The sequence below is a fragment of the Equus caballus genome, chromosome 10 (assembly GCF_041296265.1).
Source record: "Equus caballus isolate H_3958 breed thoroughbred chromosome 10, TB-T2T, whole genome shotgun sequence".
Lineage (NCBI taxonomy): Eukaryota > Metazoa > Chordata > Mammalia > Perissodactyla > Equidae > Equus > Equus caballus.
The window spans coordinates 20,938,367-20,958,504 of NC_091693.1; the positions used below are offsets into that span (position 1 = coordinate 20,938,367).

At 51.3% G+C, this 20,138-nt stretch overlaps 1 protein-coding gene and 1 long non-coding RNA gene across 7 annotated transcripts; both read right to left on the reverse strand.

Annotated features, from left to right (window-relative positions):
- Nucleotides 1–6,635: 6,635 nt before the first annotated feature.
- Nucleotides 6,636–17,414, reverse strand: KLK14 (kallikrein related peptidase 14). 6 transcript variants are annotated; one of them, XM_070224795.1, is made up of 9 exons: nucleotides 16,426–17,414; nucleotides 16,056–16,241; nucleotides 14,360–14,407; nucleotides 12,959–13,069; nucleotides 10,832–10,893; nucleotides 9,807–9,978; nucleotides 7,887–8,140; nucleotides 7,536–7,672; nucleotides 6,636–7,120 (listed from the first exon to the last, which is right to left on the reverse strand). In XM_070224795.1, exons 5-9 carry the CDS (start codon nucleotides 10,869–10,871, stop codon nucleotides 6,968–6,970), a joined length of 756 nt encoding a protein of 251 aa, XP_070080896.1. In that variant the 5' UTR covers nucleotides 10,872–10,893; nucleotides 12,959–13,069; nucleotides 14,360–14,407; nucleotides 16,056–16,241; nucleotides 16,426–17,414; the 3' UTR covers nucleotides 6,636–6,967. The 6 variants fall into 6 exon arrangements, with proteins under 6 accessions (XP_070080896.1, XP_070080894.1, XP_070080897.1 ...); XM_070224793.1 differs by having other exon boundaries at nucleotides 12,947–13,069; nucleotides 16,056–16,783; nucleotides 16,909–17,161; XM_070224796.1 differs by lacking the exon at nucleotides 14,360–14,407 and having other exon boundaries at nucleotides 16,426–16,783; nucleotides 16,909–17,127.
- A 366-nt stretch (nucleotides 17,415–17,780) lies between these two features.
- Nucleotides 17,781–18,928, reverse strand: LOC138915948 (uncharacterized). Its single transcript, XR_011422496.1, has 3 exons — nucleotides 18,693–18,928; nucleotides 18,494–18,617; nucleotides 17,781–18,182 (listed from the first exon to the last, which is right to left on the reverse strand). It is a non-coding gene; the product is annotated as an uncharacterized lncRNA (long non-coding RNA).
- Nucleotides 18,929–20,138: the final 1,210 nt, after the last annotated feature.

Here is a 20,138-nt window from a genome sequence, read left to right on the forward strand (position 1 = left end):
AACAATGATATTAAGCGTTATAATTGGGCAGGACTTAGGTTAGTTGATTCTCCTTGAAGTGAGGTCATGGGCCCAAAGAGGGTTGGGTGCATTCCACCCTCACTTGATCAGTAAAGCAACTGGAGTGGAGGGGAATAAGCTGCTGGAGGTCACACAACTGGACCAAATCCAGGTGTACTGTCACACAGATCAGGGTCTCTCCCCCAACAGAGAGCAGGGCCAGAGAAAGAAGAAAGGACTGGAAAAAAGAGGCAGTGTTCCTAGTGGTTTAGATCTCAGACTCCGGAGCTAGACTGCTTGAGTTCAAGTGGCATGACAACTCTGTGCCTCAGTGTCCCCATTTGTAAAATGGGGATCTCAATGGCAGTGACCTCATAGAGGAGGGTTAAATGAGTTAATATTTGATGGAGCCCAGATGAGAGCCTGGCGTGGACCAAGGGCCAGAAATGTGCTTGTTAGATAAGTAAAACTGGAGAGATGGAGGCAGCCTGAGGTTCCTGGAGGCCCCACCCTAGGTTGGCTTCAAAATGGGGTTCTTTGTCAAGCAGAAACTGGAAGTTCTGGTTGGAAGTGCTGGTTGGGACTAGAAAGTTGGTCCCACACCCAGGCCCGGAGGAGAGGCTCAAATGCAAACATGAAGGGAATGGGGGAGACAGAGAAAGAAACAAAGGGGTAAATAGACAGAGATAGAAGGACAGGGTGGTTGGGAGAGGACGGAGGAAATGCAGAGAGATACAAAGACAGAGAGACAGAAAGACAGAGAAATGCCCGGGGAGAAACCAGACACCTGCTCTTGGAGAGAAAGATGCACGAGGAGTTGAGAGACACAAATTCTTCTTTAAAGCTGGATCTATGTTATGAAGGATGTTGGCCCCAGTCATCATCTTTCCACCCATCAGAATAGCAGAAATTATGCCCACATCCTCTGTCTCCTCTCCCATTTCTATAGATGAACAGTCTGCACCTCCATCTAAGTCAGACCCCTCCACTTGAGTCCTGTATCCTGTCCGCTCTCACCTTCTTGAGGAAATTGTCGCAGTCTGCAGTTCTCTGCTCCTTTGTCTGCATCATTTTTTTTTCTCCCCCAGTGAGCAGTCCCATTAACTTACAAACATGCTACAATTTCTCCCATCTTCCATTAAAACAATAAAAAAAAAAAAAAACCCTTCTCTCAACCTTCATGCTCTCCTTCAGCTCCCGGACCAGTTGTTGCTCCCTCAACTGCACTCCTTCTCTAAAATAGTTGGCGACACTCCCTGTCTGTGATTCCTCTCCTGTTCTCTCTTGAGCCCACTCCATGCAGCCTTTCTATCTGACTGCTCCACCAACTGCGCCCTTTTTAAGGGCACCAATAACTTCCATATTGCTGGACCCAATAGCCAGCTCTTTAGGCTTCATCTTACTTGAGTTAGCAGCAGCATTTAACAAGTGGGTCACTCCCTGTCTGTTCAGAGTTTCTTTCCTTGGCTCTGGGACACTACACCCTCCTGGTCTTTTTCACAATTCACTGGCTGCTTCTCATCCACATCGGGTACCATTTTCTCCCCATGTCCCCCCTCTATATGGTGGAGCACCCCAGAGCTCAGCACTTGATCCTCTTCTCCCTTCTGTCTACACTCACTCCCTTGGTGATCTCATCTGGTCTCATGGCTTTAAATACTATCTACATGCTGACGACTCCCAAGTTTATGTCTCCAGACAGACCTTGCTCTTGAACTCTTGACTTGACATCCAACTGCCTACTCAACATCTCCACGTTCAAAACCGAACTCCTACAACCTATGTGTCCATTGATGGATGACTGGATAAAGAAGATGTGGTATATCTGTATGATGGAATACTACTCAGGCATAAAAAAGGTTAAATCTTGACATTTGTGACAACATGGATGGATCTTGAGGGTATTATGCTAAGTGAAGTCGATCAGACAGAGAGAAAACAACCATTGTATGATTTCACTCATATGTGGACTCTAAAGAAACAAGACAAACAAATAAAACAAAAACAAAAACAAGCATAGATATGGAGAACAGATTGGTGCTTACCAGAGGGGAAGGAGGTTGGAAGATGGGCAAAATGGGTGAAGGGGGTCAATTGTATGGTGATGGATGGTAACTAGACCTTTGGTGGTGATCACTCTGTAGTGTATACAGATGTTGAATTATGATGTTTCACACCTGAAACTTATATAATGTTATATACCAATTTTACCTCAATAATTAAAAAAAAACCCCGCCAAATTCCTGTCCTCCCATGTTGGAAACAGGCTCCTCTTGTGGTCCTGTTCTTCTCAGTAGATGATCTTTCCATCCTTCCATTCCTTGGCCAAAACCTTAGTCTTGCCCTTGAATCCCTTTTCTCACACCACTCATCCATTTTGTAACAAAACCCTCTCAGCTCAAAATAGATCAAGAATCCAACCATTTCTCAACAACTTCCATCCTTGCCACCCTGGTCCCTCCCAACCACCATCATCTCTCACCTGGATTATCACAAGTTTTTATCTGTTCTCCCTGTTTCTGTCCTTTTCTGCCTACATTCTATTTTATTTATTTAACAAAAAAATTTTTTTTGAGGAAGATTAGCCCTGAGCTAACATCTGCTGCCAATCCTCCTCTTTTTTTGCTGAGGAAGACTGGCCCTGAGCTAATATCCGTGCCCATCTTCCTCTACTTTATATGTGGGACGCCTACCACAGCATGGCTTGCCAAGTGGTGCCATGTCCGCACCCGGGATCTGAACCGGCGAACCCTGGGCCACTGAAATGGAATGTGTGAACTTAACCACTGTGCCACCGGGTCGGCCCCACCTACACTCTATTTTTGACACAGCAGCCAGAGTGACTTTTCAAAATGTATGTCAAGTCAGGTCACTCCTCTTAAAACCCTGCGGTGCCTTCCATCTCAGAGTGAAAGTCATGTTTCTTTATGGTGGGCTTCAAGACTCTAGACCATCTGGCCCCCAACAGTCCTCTACCACCATCAACCCTCTCCTCTTCTCTTGCTGCTCTCATTCCAGGCACACTCCCATCTCAGAACTTTAATGCCTGTTGTTCCCACTCCTGGAACGCCCTTCCAAACCAGATGACCAGATGTCTGCATGGTTTCTTGCATTCTTTCCATCCTCTCCCTGAAGACTTCCTTGACCTCTGTAGTTGGGGGTCCTCAAGACGGGTTCAATGAATCACTAGAAGGATTTACAGAACTCAACACAGAAAAGTTGGTATGCTCATGGTTTGGGTTTATGACAGCAAAAGGATGGAGATTAAAATCATCGAGGAAAAGGCACAGAGGGCAGAGTCCAGGAGAGACCAAATACAAGCTTCCAGTGTCTTTCCTAGTGGAGTCGTGCAGACTGTGCCTCCTTCTCCCAGATCAATGTGTGACAGCACGCACAGAGTACCATCCACAAGGGATGCTCACCTGAGCGTTGGTGTCTAGGTTTTTGCTGGGTGTTGGTCATATAGGCACGTGGCTGTCTGCCTGTGACTGACCTTGGTCTTCAGCCCCTCCAGAGGTCAAATTGATACAACATATCCCAAGGCTTCCACCATAAGTCACCTTATTAGGATGGACTATCTGGCATGGCCCATGGCTTCCAGGTCAACAAAGACACTTCCTGATAAAGGAAAGATATTTCAAGGGCTTAGAGGTTCCCTCCCAGAAGCCGGCCAAGGGCCAAACCTTTCTTTGTAATGTGTAGGGTTTGACAGCCCAGGCCTGCTGAGTTAACTCTTCATTGCACAACCACCCACTTAAGATTGCAACCCTCCTCTGACATTCTGCATCCCATCTGCTTTACTTTTCTCCACGTACTTAACTGCCATCTGTCATACTTTATGTTTTACTTACTCATGTGTTTCTTCTCTGCCTCTCCTCTAGAAGTGAGTTCCCTAAGGACAGAGGTGTTTATCTGTTTTGCTCCCAGGACAGTACTTTGTACAGAATAGGATTTAATGAATATTTGCTGAATGAATGAATGAACTACAGACATTGTTGAGGGTTTGGGGAGACAGAAATTCTTCTTATTTGGACAAAAATTTGCCAATGCTTGGTGAAATTCAATAAAAGTAGGCCTTTTGGCCCAGTGGTCTTGCTCCTGCGAATATTTCAGAGAAGTCTCTTTAGGTACATAAGGGGCATGCCCCTGAATAGCCATTGCACTGTTGCTTGCATTGTGAGGGAACCCAGGTATCCATCACTGGGGGACTGGCTCCTTAAACATGGTGGATGTATATCATGGAGTGATGCTTCTCAAACTCTAACATGCATTGAGTCCCCTGGGGATCTTGTTAAAATGCAGATTCTGGTTCAGTCAGTCCGGGGTGGGGTCCAAGACTGCACTTCTAATAAGCTCCAGGTGATTCAGAAGCTGCTGTTCTCTGAACCACACTTTGAGAAACAAGGGTATAAACTGGAGGAGTGCTGTTTGATAGAACTTCTTCGATGCTGGAAATACTCTATTTTTCTGCGCTGTCCAACATGGCAGCCACTTGCTCCACATGGTTGTTGAGCACCGGAAATGTGGCGAGTGTGACTAAGGAATGGAATTTTAACATGGATTAAATTTACCTAATGTTAATTTAAAAATTAAATGACCACACGTGGCTGGTGGCTACCATATTGGATGGCATAGATCGAGAAGACTCTGTGGCATTGAGAAACAATGAACGAGATGAGCAAACAGCAACATGGCTAGATTGTTAGAACAATGTTTCGTGGAATAACATCACCAATTTAATACCGCAGCGTGACTCCTCCCCTGCATGCACGTTCCTTCGTACTCTCTCTCGTCAAATCTAAAACACCGTTGACTGGATTTGCGCTATTATTTTGTGTATCACTAAGAAAGAAAAGGGAGCTGCCTATTAAATTGTGACCTAGTGCGAAGACACCATCAGTTGTAAGATGCTTCCTGATTTCAGAGATGTTAAAAAATATGAAAGGAATGTGCATTCGAGAAGCAATAAAATGCGGTACTCAGTCACCACAGCTGGGAGAACGGGTTGGAAATCAGATCAAAGTAATCTTTAATCTAAATTACTTTTACCTAGCTTTCTAAAAGGATGCAGGCTAGGAATTACAGCACGGGCTGTATCTGCCCCTCATCGGAGACCCGAGGCTATCCAAGTCACATCTTTTTCTGTCCTCTTTCTTCTGCTTGTATGGCTGTCATGTAAGAGAGCCACAGTGTGTCTGCACAGCCTTGACAGAAGGAGCAGCTTCCATTCCCAGCGATCCTCTGAGCTGCTGTTGTCACACAGGTCCCAGACCTGCCACCTCAGAACTCTCCAGTCTTGTGCTGTTCCCCACAGCACAGCAGGTGAACACCTCTGAGGCCAGCACGGCCTTCTACTCTATCTGACTCTGCACCATCCAAGCACAGAACTATACAAAGACAGACACCAAGATCCCTAGGTCATTCCCAGGCAGACCTGTCACATGGCATGCCAGTAAGGATTTAACCACAGCCCTCAGAACAAAAGCCCTGATCTGTTGCATTTGCCAATTTCCATGGTGTAAATCCTTCCACCTGGGCTGATGCTAAGCTCCCAACGAGACATCCCTGGACACAGAGTTGGGAAAAGATGCCCAGAAGGTCATCGTTACAGACGTCATGTGATAGACACAAGTAACCTCAAAGCATGGATATTAGTAAAAATAATTAGGAATTGATGAGTTTTGAGAATTTATTGACTTTGTTTTTAATATACATGATTTAATTGTAAGTTTATGTAATTCAGTTTTTAATAATGGCTCTTTAGCAACCAACTCAGATTCCTGAAAATCTGCCAATAGGCTTTTATGGGCTGGGATGAGCTGGCTCTGGCACACACTGGGCCTGCTGCCCAGCCCAAGTTTATTGGCCTTTTTACTCACAGGGACTCTCTACTTTTAAATTATCTTTACTGTTTCCTGTCTATCACCTCCTGCTTGAATGTAAGCTCTGGCAGCATTTAATTTCTCTGGGTTGTGCTCAGCTCCACTGCCAGCACCTAGACCAACGTCTGGTGCAGAGTAGGTGCCTAGTAAATAGACTCATGTCTGGCGCATAGTAGGTGCCCAATAAATAGCCACTGAATGACAGCAAGAAAGAGAATGGGATTCACAACGCCATGGTTTTGTGCAGATTAGAAACAACGAAATGCAACAAGGCATGTATTTGAGGCCACTTGTGTCGGTGCCTGTGGGATGGAGAGGACCAGAGCCACGGATGAGGAGTGGAAATAAATCAATAAAATGACAGCAGAGCTCTGCCAGGACTTGAACTCAAGAAGGTGATTAACTCAGCTCTCTTCACCTGAGATCTGATTAGGACAAAGGGGCCGGCTCTATTTGCTTGGAGTTTTCCAGGGAACGGGATAGGTCTTTGCTCTCCCTGCCTTGAATCTCAGCACTCCTTGCTCGCAGGACCTGGAGAGGAGGCCGGGGAGGGGCAGTCCAGCTCAGCGTCACACTGCAAGGCTGGGCGTCTCCTTCTGCCACTCCAGATACAATGGGTCGGGGGGAAGGCAGACCCCCAGGGAACAGCATGCACCCTATTCAGCCGCTTGTCAGAATATGGCTCCTGGTTCGGCGCAGTGGGGCCACTGTGTACATATCTGTTGAATGAGTTAAATGAGCAGATGAATGGAATTTAGGGTTGTTCAATTTTTATTATTATTTTACCTGGTTTTTAGAGGTACTGAGAATTTTGAAAATTGCCTTCTTTGGAATATGGTGTCAGTTAAGTGCCTTCAGGCTCCCACCCTCTGTGCCTAAGGGGGTCTTGAATAATGATGGTGATGTTGTGGGGGTGGGGAGAAAAAACCTGAAGGAACTGATCTGGGAGAGAGGGCTTCTGAGATAAGGGTCAGGATGAGGACGCTGGGGGCCTGGACTCCAGGGGCTGGACTCCTGAGTCTTGAATGGAGAGAGCAGTGTCTAGGGAAGCATGTCGGGCGGCTGACATTTGGTCACACTGGCGATCATCTGCTCCGTATGGTTCCCTGGATCCAGTTCTGGTACTTGCACAGGTTGGTGTAGACCCCGGGGTAGCCAGGCTGGGCACAGCGCTCCATCCCCCAGGACACCAGGCCCTGGAGCTGTTCTCTGCACACCAGGGGTCCCCCGGAGTCACCCTGAGGGGGAGAGGCAGAGATGGAGACACACATGGACAGACAGCCAAGTGGCAGAGATGGGGAGGGAGATGGGCTGAGACACCCCGCAGATATCAGCCCTGGGGTCTGGGGTCACTTCCTTCCCTTGTCGCTGGTTCCACTCTGTCTCTGTCCCTTGGGTCTCACTGGGCCCCTCTTTGTCTTAGCTCAATCTCTTCTGCTCTTAGAGGTGCTACCCCAGTGAACAGATGGAGAAACTGAAGCACAGAGAGGTTAGATCCATTACCCAAAGGCACAAAGCGATGAGGCAGTGTAGCCTGGCTATGACAGTCTCTCTCGGTCTCTGGGGAACCTCTGCTGATTTTCATACTCCTGAGATCCTTTTGTCCCAGCCCCAAACAAATCCCCCTCCTCCAGCTTTCCCCCTGGGCCTCACCTGACAAGAGTCCTTCCCCCCTTGGGGAACTCCTGCACAGACCATGCCTGAGGTAATGGCTCTGGAATACGCCTGCCTACAATCCTGATCCGAGATGATGTTGATGTTCACGCACTGCAGAGAGTTGGGGTACCTGGCTGGGGGGCACTGAGAGGTTATGACTGGGGTCCACCCTCCAACAGGACCCAGGAGTCCATCCCCCAGCCCCTCCTCCCTCAGACCCAGGGATCCAGGCCCCCAGCCCCTCCTCCCTCAGACCCTGGGGGCCAGCCCCCAGCCCCCCTCCCTCAGATCCAGGAATCAGGCCCTCAACCCCCTCCTTTCCCAGATGCAGGATGCAGGAATCCTCACCATTGGGGCTGGATGTGGTGCCCCAGCCCGACACACGGCAGGGAGTCCCTGGACTGGCACAGGAATTGGCCACAGGGATGGGCCTCACCGCCCTCCCCAGCCGAGCAGGCTGCCCCAGCTGCAGGAGCATCAGGTCATTGTTGTGGGTCCGGGAGTTGTACTGGGGGTGTGGCACCTGGCGAACCACGCGCAGCACCTGCTGGGTGGCTTCCCACTTCTTCAGGTTGTGCTTGCCCAGGGCGACCCAAAGGATCCTGGCCACAGACCGCACGAGTGGTGCTGCTTAGGATCTGATCTGGAGACCCCTCTTCACCCTCCAGCCCTGTTCCCTTCCCCGGTGATGCATTTTCCCCGAGTGTAATATACCTCCCCTCTATCTGTAAGCTGACTGTTTGCTGGCCTCCTGTATTGATTCCCACCACCCGGGCATCCTCTCTTGGCCCAATCCCACCGTCCTCCCCACCCTCTCTTGAGCTGTGCTCTGGTTTCTGGCTTGGGTATAATGATGGATGGTTGAGCATTCTTGACTCAGTTCCAGAGTCTGTACCTTGATCTATGCTCTGAGTGCTAAGTGAGACTCTGGCTCTAGGCTGTAAATCAGAATTGATATTCCGGAGTAGGCTCCAGGCAGACTCCACCCCAGTTCTAGCCTGGCCTCTGGGTTCTAGACATTTTGAACTTTTGACTCTAAGCTAGGAGCTGGGTTCTAGATTGAGCCTGGATTATGGCATACTTTCTAGGTGAGCTTTTGGTTTTAGGGTAAGCTGAGGGTTCTCTTTTGAGCTCTGAATTATGGCTGGATTCTGGGTTCTGGATACTTATATAAACTCCAATGTCTCTGTTGAGTTCTGGGTTCCTGATTATGCTCTGGTTTATGACCTAGATTTTAGACAATTGTTTGAGCTCTGTGCTCCAGCTCAGCCAAAGGTTCTAAATATTAGTCTGAGTTCTTGATTTTAGGCCAGACTATTTCAGATTGAATTGCGGTTATAGTCTAGGCTCTTGGCTCTAGACTCTGGTCTGGGTCCTTGACCTCAGGTTGGGCTCTGGGTTCTAGATGGAGCTCCATGTTATGGCCTGGATCCAAGGTTCTAGATATTGGTTTGCATTTTGGGCTTTATGTTCTAGACTCTGGGCTGAGTTCTGCGCTCTACGTTCTAACCTGAACTGAAGTTTATGGCATGAGATCTGGTTTACAGGCAAGGAGAGGGCTCTCATCTGGACTTGAATTCTAATCTGGAGTCTAGGTTCTAGGTTTAGGTCTAGAATCTTGGAGGGGCTCTGAGTTCTCTATGATGCTTCAGATTATGGTATACATTCTAGGATTTAGATGTTGGGTTGAGGTCTTGGTTCTAGGATGCTCAAAGAGGAGCTGTAGACTAGAATCCAGGTTAAACATCAGATCTAGAACAGGCTCCAGATTTGTCTCTATCTTATGCTCTGAGCTGTATGTTCCAGCTATAAGCGAGGTTCTGGATTTATGGCTGGACTTCAGGTTCCAAACCAGACTCTAGATTCTAGGTAGTGTTCTGAGAGGGATCCTGAGTTTCCAAAGGTAGACTCTGCCTTACATTCTATCACCCATCTGTAATGGGCTCCTGATCTTAGTCTCTATGTAGAGCTTGGCCTCTGGATGGATCTCTAGGTTATGTGTTAGCTTCTAGGTTCCGTGTGGGACTCTAAGCTGGTGTATGGGTTCTAAGCTGTCAAACTGCTTTCAGAATCTAAACTGAGTTCAAGATTTGTGGCTAGATTCCATGTTCTGAGCTGCGTCCATGGTTCTAGGCAATTAACCAGACTCCAAACCAGGACCCTGGTACTACACTGGGTTCTATACAGGGCTCCGGGTTCTCAGCTGAGCTCTGGGGCTCTAGACTAAGGAATTCACTTGGCGCAGGAACAGGGGAGGGGGTCACTCACCGGCGGGCACAGTGAGCAGCGGTGATGGCCCACCGGTCAGACAGCAGGGCCCCTCCGCAGAGGAATCGACGCCCGGGACCTGCCAGTAGGGCCACCTGCCACGGCTGAGAGTTCTGGATGCACGGATGGCCGCCAATTATCTTGGACTCATCCGCTTGGCTCTGTATCATGGCTAGGAACAGGCAGGAGTGGGGTGGGGTGGGGAGAGCAGAGGAGTAAATGCTCCCCACCCCCCCAACCCTAGGATGTATGGGACCCACTAATCCCTTTCTTCTTTGCTTAAACCTTAAACCGTCCACATCCATCCACCCCACTCAATATGAGATATGCCCAACGTTGCCCCCATTATTGCCCCAACATGGGAGTTTTCTGACCAATGGCTGCCCCAGTCACCTCCATAGTATCTATTATTTTATCCCATGGCCACCTCATCCAGGGCCTTCATACATCAGCTCTTCTTGACTCCACTTTACCACAAATACTTCCTATCATCACTTTTCACAATACGCCACATTTCCCCCATGAATCCGTCTCCAACACATTCAAGACGCTCCCTGTCCCTTCCCCAACCTTCCCACTCTCTGTGACCCCCAGCCCCTAGGATCCACTATCTTGCCTGATACCCTCTCGGCCCGCCACGCCAGGCCCCCTGCCGTGAGCCCACCACCCCACTGTCACCCCCACCATCACTGCTGACAACACGCCGTCTTTCCCATATTAGTTCTTCCTTATCACAATCGAGGAGCATGCTGAGGCCCTCCTTTCTAACGTGACCCCATAGTTCTCCACAATTCTTCATTCATTTCTCCCCATCTCCTATGACTCCCCTGCCCTGCCATCTCCTGATACCTCCACAGTCAGAACTCAGGCTCTCCTCCAGTGTGCTCCTCAGCCATGATCCCCAACCTCCTCCCCACTCCTTCTCATCCGGTCACCCATGAGCATCCCGGGTCCCTAGGACCCTTCCTCATCTCTTCTCAGAGTCTCCATGGGACTTCCTGCCACAGACCCCACTGCTGTCTTACCTACAGCCAAGATCTGAAGTGCTGTCAGCAGGACAAACATTCTGGGGGCCGAGGGTTGGGTTCTGGTAAATGCAGAGAGAGAGAGAGAATGAGAGAGGGGGAGGCCTCAAGGACCCAGAGGTTGAGGGACAGAGACAGAGAGAGCCTCTCACACCGAGACCAAGATGCTTAGAGACATGGGAAAGAGAAAGAGCAGAGGTCACAGAGCAGGGTCTGGGGGCTCCTTGGGGGCTGGAGGGAGGAGGCTGAGCAAGGCTCAGATCTGCCTCGATGTCTCGATGACTCCTCTGTGGAGGAGATGGGGGTGGTGTCACTTCCCTGTCACTTGGTGGAGGCCTTTTATCCCGGGTCTGGGCTGCTGGCCCTGCCCTCGCCCTTCTCCTGACATCTTTTTAATTGCCTACTTAGCTCCCATTCAGGACTCCCCAATCCCATTTCCTCCCTCCCCTCTCTGGCCAGAGAAGCGGCCACAGTCAGTAATGGGAACACGCCCACCCGCCCAGAGAAGGTTTTATAATGTGGGAGGAATCCAAGGAGGGAGACCCCAGGGCAGGGTGGACGGGGGCTGGGGGGGGGGGCAGGGGCGCAGCCGAGAAGGGAGGGACAGAGTCACAGAGAGAGGCAGCCAGGGAGGCGCAGAGAACCTGGGGGAATGTGAGAGAAGGAACATATGAAGCTGGAGAGGCAAAGAGTAAGAGAAACACATGTCTAGAGAAAAAAATGCCAGCAGTGGGGAGAATTGAGGGAGATGGAGCAGGAGGAGGAAGATGAATGTAGATGGGGGACTGAGGAGGCGGATGGAAAAAGACAAGACAGGGTGAGGGGAGGTACAGAAATAGAGTCATGGAGAGATGAGCGTGGAAAAGCAGAGAGAGAAGTAGAAAAACGGAGGGAAGACGGTGAAGACAGAATAGAAACACACACAGAGAAAGAGGCAAAGATGAAGAGAGAAGACAGGCAGAGATACCCTCCAAATACACACATACAACATAACGGCAGTGGAGATGGAGGGAGGCGGAGAGATGACAGGGAAGGAAAAGGTGGTACTAGGGAAGAGAGAGGAGGAAGCCCATGCAGGACAAGGCGGAAAAAATGGGGAGATGGATGGAGCGGTGGATACAAGATGGGTGATGGGGACACCGACAGAGGACACTGAGAAAGAGGAGACAGGGAGGCAGAGAAGAAAGGTGACAGCTCCAGAGGAAGAGAGAGAGGCAGGGGTTGGGGACAGGGAGCCAGCAGGAGAAAGGATGCAGGAGGTGCTGGGGCTGGGCAGTCCTGTCTCCCATGCGTCTCTCTTCCTGGTCCTCACAGCCCTGAAGGTGGGGCAGCAGGGGCCACAGCAGGGGGCAAGGGCAGTGCAGAACTGGTGTCCCTCAACTTGGGCTCTGCAGAGGGGTGAGGAGAACTGGGTACAGAGACAGTGTAAGAGATGGAGACCCGGGGGGGGGGGACAGAGACCCAGAGAGAGGGGGACAGGGACCCAGAGAGAGGGGGACAGGGACCCAGAGAGAGGGGGACAGGGACCCAGAGAGAGGGGGACAGAGACCCAGAGAGAGGGGGACAGGGACCCAGAGAGAGGGGGACAGACCCAGAGAGAGGGGGACAGGGACCCAGAGAGAGGGGGACAGGGACCCAGAGAGAGGGGGACAGAGACCCAGAGAGAGGGGGACAGGGACCCAGAGAGAGGGGGACAGACCCAGAGAGAGGGGGACAGGGACCCAGAGAGAGGGGGACAGGGACCCAGAGAGAGGAGGACAGGGACCCAGAGAGAGGGGGACAGGGACCCAGAGAGAGGGGACAGGGACCTAGAGAGAGAGTGGGAGAGACAGTGGTGAGATGGGAAATGGTTCTAGGGAGCCAGAGGTGGGGCCCTAGATTCGAGGGGCCCATTCTAACGCAGGGCAGGGCGTGCCGCCTTCAGCCCCTCCCCCAGCCTCTTAAATTCCCTAATAACTGCTATTTATCCAGGGCCATCCCCGGACCTCCACGCGGTGACTCAGGAGGCCACCCCTCTGCCCTCTCCCTCACCAACCCCAAGACTGGCTCCCAAACCAACTTCATCCCCTCTCTGCCTGGGCTGCTGCTCCGGACACTGGGGGGGACCGTCTCTACCTGGGGACTCACTCTGTCCATCAGAATCCACACGCCCACCTCAGCCATGTGCATTTCTGTGTCCTGTGAACTGGCTCTGCTGAGGGGCCTCACTGCTTTGAGCCGAAGGCCTTGGCTCAGGCCCTGGTGATCAGAAGGGTGAGAAGCATAAACATCCTGTGTAAGGAAATAATTCCCTAGGAACGTGGAGGCAGGGCGGCACAAGGGAGCTGCTCTGTGAGGGATCAGTTCTGTATCTTTTTTTTTTTTTTTTTTGGTGAGGAAGATTGGCCCTGAGCTAACATTTGTGCCCATCTTCCTCTTTTTGGTATGTAGGACGCCTCCACAGAATGGCTTGATGAGTGATGTGTAGGTCTGCACCCAGGATCTGAACCCGGGAACCCTGGGCCACTGAAGCAGAGCACATGAACTTAACCACTCGGCCACCCAGCTGGCCCCGTGCAGTTTTATATCTTGATGCCATTGTGGTTACACAGATCTATGCATGGGATAAAATTACATAGAAACACATGTGCACACATACACACATACATGCACAAGGCAAATAGATGCACATGAACAGCGGACACTAGTTAACCGTGTGGTACCCTCGACAATTTCCCAGTTCCCATGTTGGACTGCAGCTGTCTAGGGTGTCACCACTGGGGGACTCTGGGTGCTGGGTATTGGGACTCTCAGGACTATTTTGCAACTTCCTGTGAGTTTATAATTATTTCAAAATAAAGAGTTAACAATAGGTGCTGGCCCTGTGGCCTGGTGGTTAAGTTTGGGGCACTCTGCGCTGGTGGTTAAGTTTGGGGCACTCTGCGCTGGTGGTTAAGTTTGGGGCACTCTGCGCTGGTGGTTAAGTTTGGGGCACTCTGCGCTGGTGGCCTGGGTTCAGTTCCCAGTGCAGACCTATTCCACATGTTGGTGGCCATGTCGTGGCGGTGATGCACAGACAAAATAGAGGAAGACTGACACAGATGTTAGCTCAGGGCCAATCTTCCTCAGCAAAAAAAAAATAAAATAATAAAATAAGTAAATAAATAAGTTCAATATTGATTAAAAAAAAAGAGTTAATAACAAAACAGAATTTTCTGGTAGACACAAGCCGCCCCCTTCCCCACCCCATCTGAGCGGAAAGCCTTATTTGGTGGACTCGTGGGGACCCTCGGCTGAGCTGGAAGGCCTTGGGAGACATGAGTCGCCTTCTTCCTACAAAGAACGCTCTGCTTAAGCAGAAGGGCTCTGTGAACGGAGGGAGCTGAAGAAAAAGGCTGCAGATGCAGCTACAAATGAGGCTCAGTTAACTGCCTTATCACTCTGCTCCCCATCCCAGCCCCTAAGCCCCCACAGTGTCCCTGCCAAGTTACTCATCCCCTTCCCGCCAGGCTCTAAACTCTGGGCTACCTTGCTCACCACTGCACCCACCTGGTCAGCACACGGTTGTCTGCCACGATGTGGGTCCTCAATAAATATCTGATGAGTGAATGAATGAATGAATGAACACATGGCCACAGTACTTGCCTTCAAGGAACTCATGGTCTGGCGAGAAAGGCCCATGGGCAATGGGAAACTTGGTCCTGAGGGATGTGTGTTCTGATGAGGGATGTCAAAGGGCCCAATGGAGCCCGAGGAGTGGAGAAAGTATTCCTGGAGGGCAGGATGTTTAAGCCGGGGCCTGCTGCGGATATGTAGGAGTTGGCGAGGCGGACGGAGGGAATGTGGTGGGGGTTGGGAAGGAAGGAAGCGGCTCTGAGCAGAGACCTTCCAGCAGGAGGATGGTGACAGAGTTCAGAGGGCTGGAGGGAGACGTGGCCAGGGGAAGCAGGGCCCGGAGGGTGATTCGAAACGGGAGAGAAGAGCCCTTAGGGTCCTCCCTGCAGACCTAGGTGTGGAGCTTAGGAGAGTGGTCTGGTTAGAAACGACGGTGGGGCATGACTAGCACAGAAGACCCTGGAAGGCAGAGCATGTGGAGCCCACCAGGAGAGGCTGCATAGAGTGAGAAGACCAGGGCCGTCTGCCCGGGATCTCCAGGGAAGGCCCCCAGTTTAGGGGCTGGGGGCTGAGAAGAGATGATTGAAGAGCTGGGAGGAAAGCCAGGAGAAAGCGGTGTTGGGAGGTTGACACGACTTTTAATGAGGAAGTGGCGTGGGTCGACACAGTTGGGTGGCCACTGGGGAAAAATGACAGAAAGGAGGCTGGAGATTTTGGAGAGAAAGGTTTTGGTGGGAGTGGAAGCTGGGGAGGTGGGCGGAGAACAGCATGGACTGGAGGACCCCGTGGATGAAGAAAGCCCACTCTTAGACACGGGGGAAGGAGAAAGGTGTGCGACCAGTGAGGACCGGTCCTGAGAAAGGAAAGAACAAATACAGTAGCTCATGGGACGGCCTGGTGGCATAGTAGGTAAGTTCGTGTGCTCCTCTTCCGAAGCCCGGGGTTCACTGGTTCGGATCCTGGGCGTGGACCTACACATCACTCTTCAGGCCATGCTGTGGAGCATCCCATAAAGAGGAACTAGCAGGACCTACAACCAGGATACACAACCACGTCCTAGGGCTTTGGGGAGGGAAAAAAACCCCAATCGCTCAGGGTTGTTGAGGGCTTGGCACAGCCAGGCATGGTGCTGTGTCCTTCTTTTTGATTTTTACTTTTATGTTCAAAACTTAAAAAAAAAATTAATTTGCTTTTTTATTGTGGTAAAATATGCATAACAAAAACTTTACCATTTTAATGATTTTTAGTGTCCAGTTCCGTGGCCGTTCATGTGGTAGAGCAACCGTCCCCACCATCATCTCCAGAACCTTTCCAGCTCCCCAAACTGGAGCTCTGCACCCTGTTAGACCCTAGCTCCCCACTTCTCCCTCACCCTGGCCCCTGGTCACCACTGTTCTGTTTCCTCTCCCTGCGAACTTGACTGTTCTGGGTGCCTCATCCAGGTGGAATCTTACAGAATTTGTCTTTTAGTGTCTGGCTTATTTCAGTTGGCATAATGTCCTCAAGGTTCACCTATGTCGTAACAGGTGTCAGAATTTCCTTCCTTTTTATGGCTGCATAATATTCCACTGTATGGACGGACCACATTTTGTTAATCTGGGAAACTTCTTTATGTGGGTTAGCTTCTTACCTTCCTCCTTCCCTGTGTTCCTTCCTTCCTTCCTCTCTCCTTTTCTCCTCCTTCCTCCTCACTCTCTCTTCCTCCACTCAACAAATATTTATTGATCCCTACTGTGTGTCGGTCCCGGTTCTAAGGTCTGAGGATACAGCAATGAGCACAAGAGACAGAAATCCATGCCCTACTGATGCTGACATTCTGGAAGGGGAGGCAATCAAGAAAAAGAAAGTTAAATAAAAATATATAGCAATTAAACAATCAAACTATGAAAAATCATAATATGAATAATTGAAATGGAAACATTTCAATTTTTATGAAAAATCATAATAAAGTGAGGGTAGGGTCAGGGAAGGCCTGATCGAGGTGAACTTTGAGCAAAGACCTGAAGGTGGTTGGGAGTGAGCCATGGGGGTCTCTGGGTCAAGACTGTTCCAGACAGAGGGATCAGCACGTGCTAAGGTCCTGAGGTGGGAGGAGGTCTGGTGTGTGTGGGGACCAGCAAGGAGGCCAGTGTGGCTGAGGCAGAGGGAGTGACGGGGAGAACAGAAGGACATGAGAAGTGAGGTCATTGGAAGTGCAGACTCCGTCGGATAGGTCCTATCTTATGCCCATTTTACAGACTGAGAAACTGAGGCTGAGAGAGACGAAGTGGCTTGTCGGTAGTCATCCAGCTGGTACATTCCGGAGGAAGCATAGAAAAGCCTGAATCTCTGCTTTGCTCTCTGAGTCTTCTACTGGCCCTGGAGGGGATTGGAGAGTTAATTCCGTCGAAGCACTGATTTGGGCGTCTAACACCGTTTTAAGGCATTTTTTTTGCAAACTGACTCACTGAACCCTTCCTCGGTCCCGTGAGAGAGGCACTCACCAGTCCCAATGTAGAGACGAGGCCGCGAAGTCGGTCGCACACCTGGGCTTACGCAACGCGGAGCTGCGGCGCGGTGGTTCGAACCCACCCCCGGCGGCGGGCTCTCAACGACGCCTGCACCAGATGCCCCAGAACAAAGGGGCAGATGGCGCAACCGCCCCAGACAGCAGGGGAGACGCTTCTTCCATCGTTCCAGGAAGGAAGAAGGAAGGGTGCGGTGTGGGTCGGGTGGCAGGAAGTAGAGGCAGGGCCCGTCCTCCAGGGAGAGGAGAGTTGGAGGCCAGCTCATCTCCAGGGGCGCCCGGCTGGGCGGGTTTGGGGAGGCTAAGGACTGCGGTGGGGGCTGGGGAGAAGGGGTGCCCTGGTGAAATGCGTGAGCAAGAATTTAAAGGGGCCCCATCTGAGCAGCTGGATGATTTCGTTTTGTTTTTCTCCAGCAAGGAGCAGGCACCTGCAGGGCTGGGGGACCGTGGGAGGGATGCTGAGACGGGGGAGCTGAGGAGAACAGGGTAAAGGGGCAGACAGAAGGGGCTTGGTGGGGAGGCTGCATGAGGGTTGCCGTGTCTTGGAGGTGGAAGAACGGGTACAGCAGAGCCACCCACAGCTCCGGAGGCGCGGGAGGCTGTGGTCAGGGAGTGGGACGTGGGATTTTTGTGGTTTCAGAGGTGGAGCTCTTATGGATGGAGATAGGGACCAGGGTGTGACCGTGGGAATGGCGGATGGCGGCGGTGGTCTCTGGCCCCTTGGAGGCTGGGGGGACTACAAAACCAGGGCGTCCTTTCTCCCCCCTGGGCTCCCGACTCCCCATCTGAGCGAATGTCTGTCCCCGCTTAAAATACAAATCAGCCGGATAGCCAAGGACTTTGCAAACATTCTCACGCTTGATCCTCACAACAGCTTTATGATGTTAGGGACTCTCATTACTATGACGTTACAAGCGAGGAAGCTGGTCTCGGACAGAAGTCTCTTGTGCAAGGGGCAGAGTCAGGATTGGAACTCGGGTCATCCGGCTGTTAAATAGGATGCCATTCCATCTCCAAATTTATTTCCACGCCATCGAGGGCAGGGAGCTCTCTGCAGATCCCCAGTCCCTGGAACAGCCCGGCGTGAGAGATCCAGGAAAACGAGCGTTTGCGGGATGAGCAGACGGCCCCTCACGTCGGTCTTCTTGTTGTGTTCCCGACCAGCTCTCGGTTGGCAGTTTTTCTGGTACCCGCCGTGTGCCTTGCTTAACTCCCCCATCGTCCCTGTGGGTGCCCACAATCACTCCCATTCTACAGATGAGGAAACGGAGAGAAATGAGGTCAGTTGCCCAACGTCGAGTGGTGAGCAAGTGAGTGGTGACTCCACGCCCCTCGGCGGCTGATCTCATGTGTCTCTTTGAACTCTCTCCCTGGGTGATCTCTCAGGTGTCTCTGAGTCACCATCGTATCTGAGATGTGCGTGCCAGGCAGCCTCTGTCTGTGCACCGGGGGCGCCCCTGATGCTGGGTCGACACGTGAGCCAACCAACACACCTGCCCCACCTCCTTCCAGCTCTATCATCTCCCACATATTTCGGTTTAAGCTCCACGGTCGGCTCCCACCTTTGCCCTGAGTCTTCCCCTGGTTTGTAAAGGACATCATCCTCTCCCCGGTCACTCCGATCGATCGAAAGCTGGGAATGGTCCTTGATCTCTCCCTCGCTCCCACTTCCCTCGTTGGCAATTCCTGTCCAAATATATGGTGAGTTCAGTTGCTTACCTCCTCTCACTCACCTTTGTCCAAGCCACCCTTATCTCTCACCTGGATGGGTGCCACTGCATCCAAACTGGTCTCGCAGCTTCCATGTTTGATTCCCTCCCCCCATGCCACGCCATGTCCATTCTCCACTGGGCAGGGCGGCCAGCATGTTCTTAAAACATAAAACAGCATTGTGTTAAAACCTGCTTAAAACCCATCCGTGATTTCCCACTGCAATTATAAGAAACCCTAAATGCCTCCAAGGTACTGTACGTCTGGCTGGTGTCCATCTCTGAGCCACGCCACTCCATCATGCACCAGCCTCAGCCCCCTGCATCTCTTTGTTCTTCATGTGGTAGGTGCCTTCCCACCTCAGGGCCTTGGTGTTTGCTGTTCCCTCTGCCTGGGACACGTTTCCTGCTGCTCTGCCCGTGGTTACCTGTCCAGATGTCAGCTGAAAGGTCAGCTCCTGATCACTTTCTGTGGAGCAGACATTCCCTTCCAGAGCCCAGCCCAGTACCTGGTGTGTGGCAGGGGCTCTATGAAAATGGGATGAGTGAGATTATCACAGAGACTTCTCTCCAGAAGCTCTGCCTTCCTCCAGAATCTCTGCTTCTCTCCAGAACCTCTGCCTCCCTCCAGAATCTCTGCCGCTCGGGTTGGCCTGGTGGCATAGTGGTAAAGTTCGTGCACTCTGCTTTGGGGGCCTGGGGTTTGCAGGTTTGGATCTGGGCATAGACCTACACACTGCCCATCAAGCCATGCTGTGGCAGTGTCCCACATACACAATAGAGGAAGATTGGCACAGATGTTAGCTCAGCGACAATCTTCCTCAAGCAAAAAGAGGAAGATTGGCAACAGATCTTTGCTCAAGGCTAATCTTCCTCACCAAAAAAAAAAAAAAAAAAAAAATTCTCTGCTTCCCTCCAGAATCTCTGCCTCTCTCCAGAATCTCTGCCTCCCTCCAGAACCTCTCCTTCTCTCCACAATCTCTGCCTCCCTCCAGAATCTCTGCCTCACTCCAGGATCTCTGCTTCTCTCCAGAACCTCTGCCTGCTTTCAGAATTTCTGCTTCCCTCCAGAATCTCTGCTTCCCTCCAGAATCTCTGCACCCAATGCCTCTCCCTCTTCAGACCTGACAGTAATCTCCAATTACCCAGCCCTGGGAGAGCACACACCAGGGGAAGGCGGGGAAGCCCATCTTTCTGAGATTAGGCTCCAAATACTTGCAGGGAAGAATGCTTCTGACTCTGGGCAATGGGACCCAGGACATGGGCATTTCTGCTTCCTCAGCTCTGGTCCTATCACAGACCCACATTCAATGGGGATAAAGGGTCCCTTGTGTGTATGCAGGGGCTGCATTTACCAAGGCCACAGACCTCAGCAAAAGCCCCACTTCCTGATGACTAGGGCCTCCTGCCTCAGCAACACCCCTGCCCCGCCCTCCGTGTTTACCGTCCGCCTGAGTGGCAAACATCTTTCCTTCTGTTCCGTCTGTTTAGGAGAGGC

Bases quoted from the DNA above. Each gene is read 5' to 3' on its own strand.
- KLK14 (XM_070224795.1), bottom strand. From the start codon at position 10,871: ATGTTTGTCCTGCTGACAGCACTTCAGATCTTGGCTGTAG. The intron at 9,979-10,831 runs GTAAGACAGCAG...GCCTGTTCCTAG, and splicing joins ACTTCAGATCTTGGCTGTAG to CCATGATACAGAGCCAAGCG. The intron at 7,673-7,886 runs GTGAGGATTCCT...AGTGCCCCCCAG, and splicing joins CACCACATCCAGCCCCAATG to CCAGGTACCCCAACTCTCTG.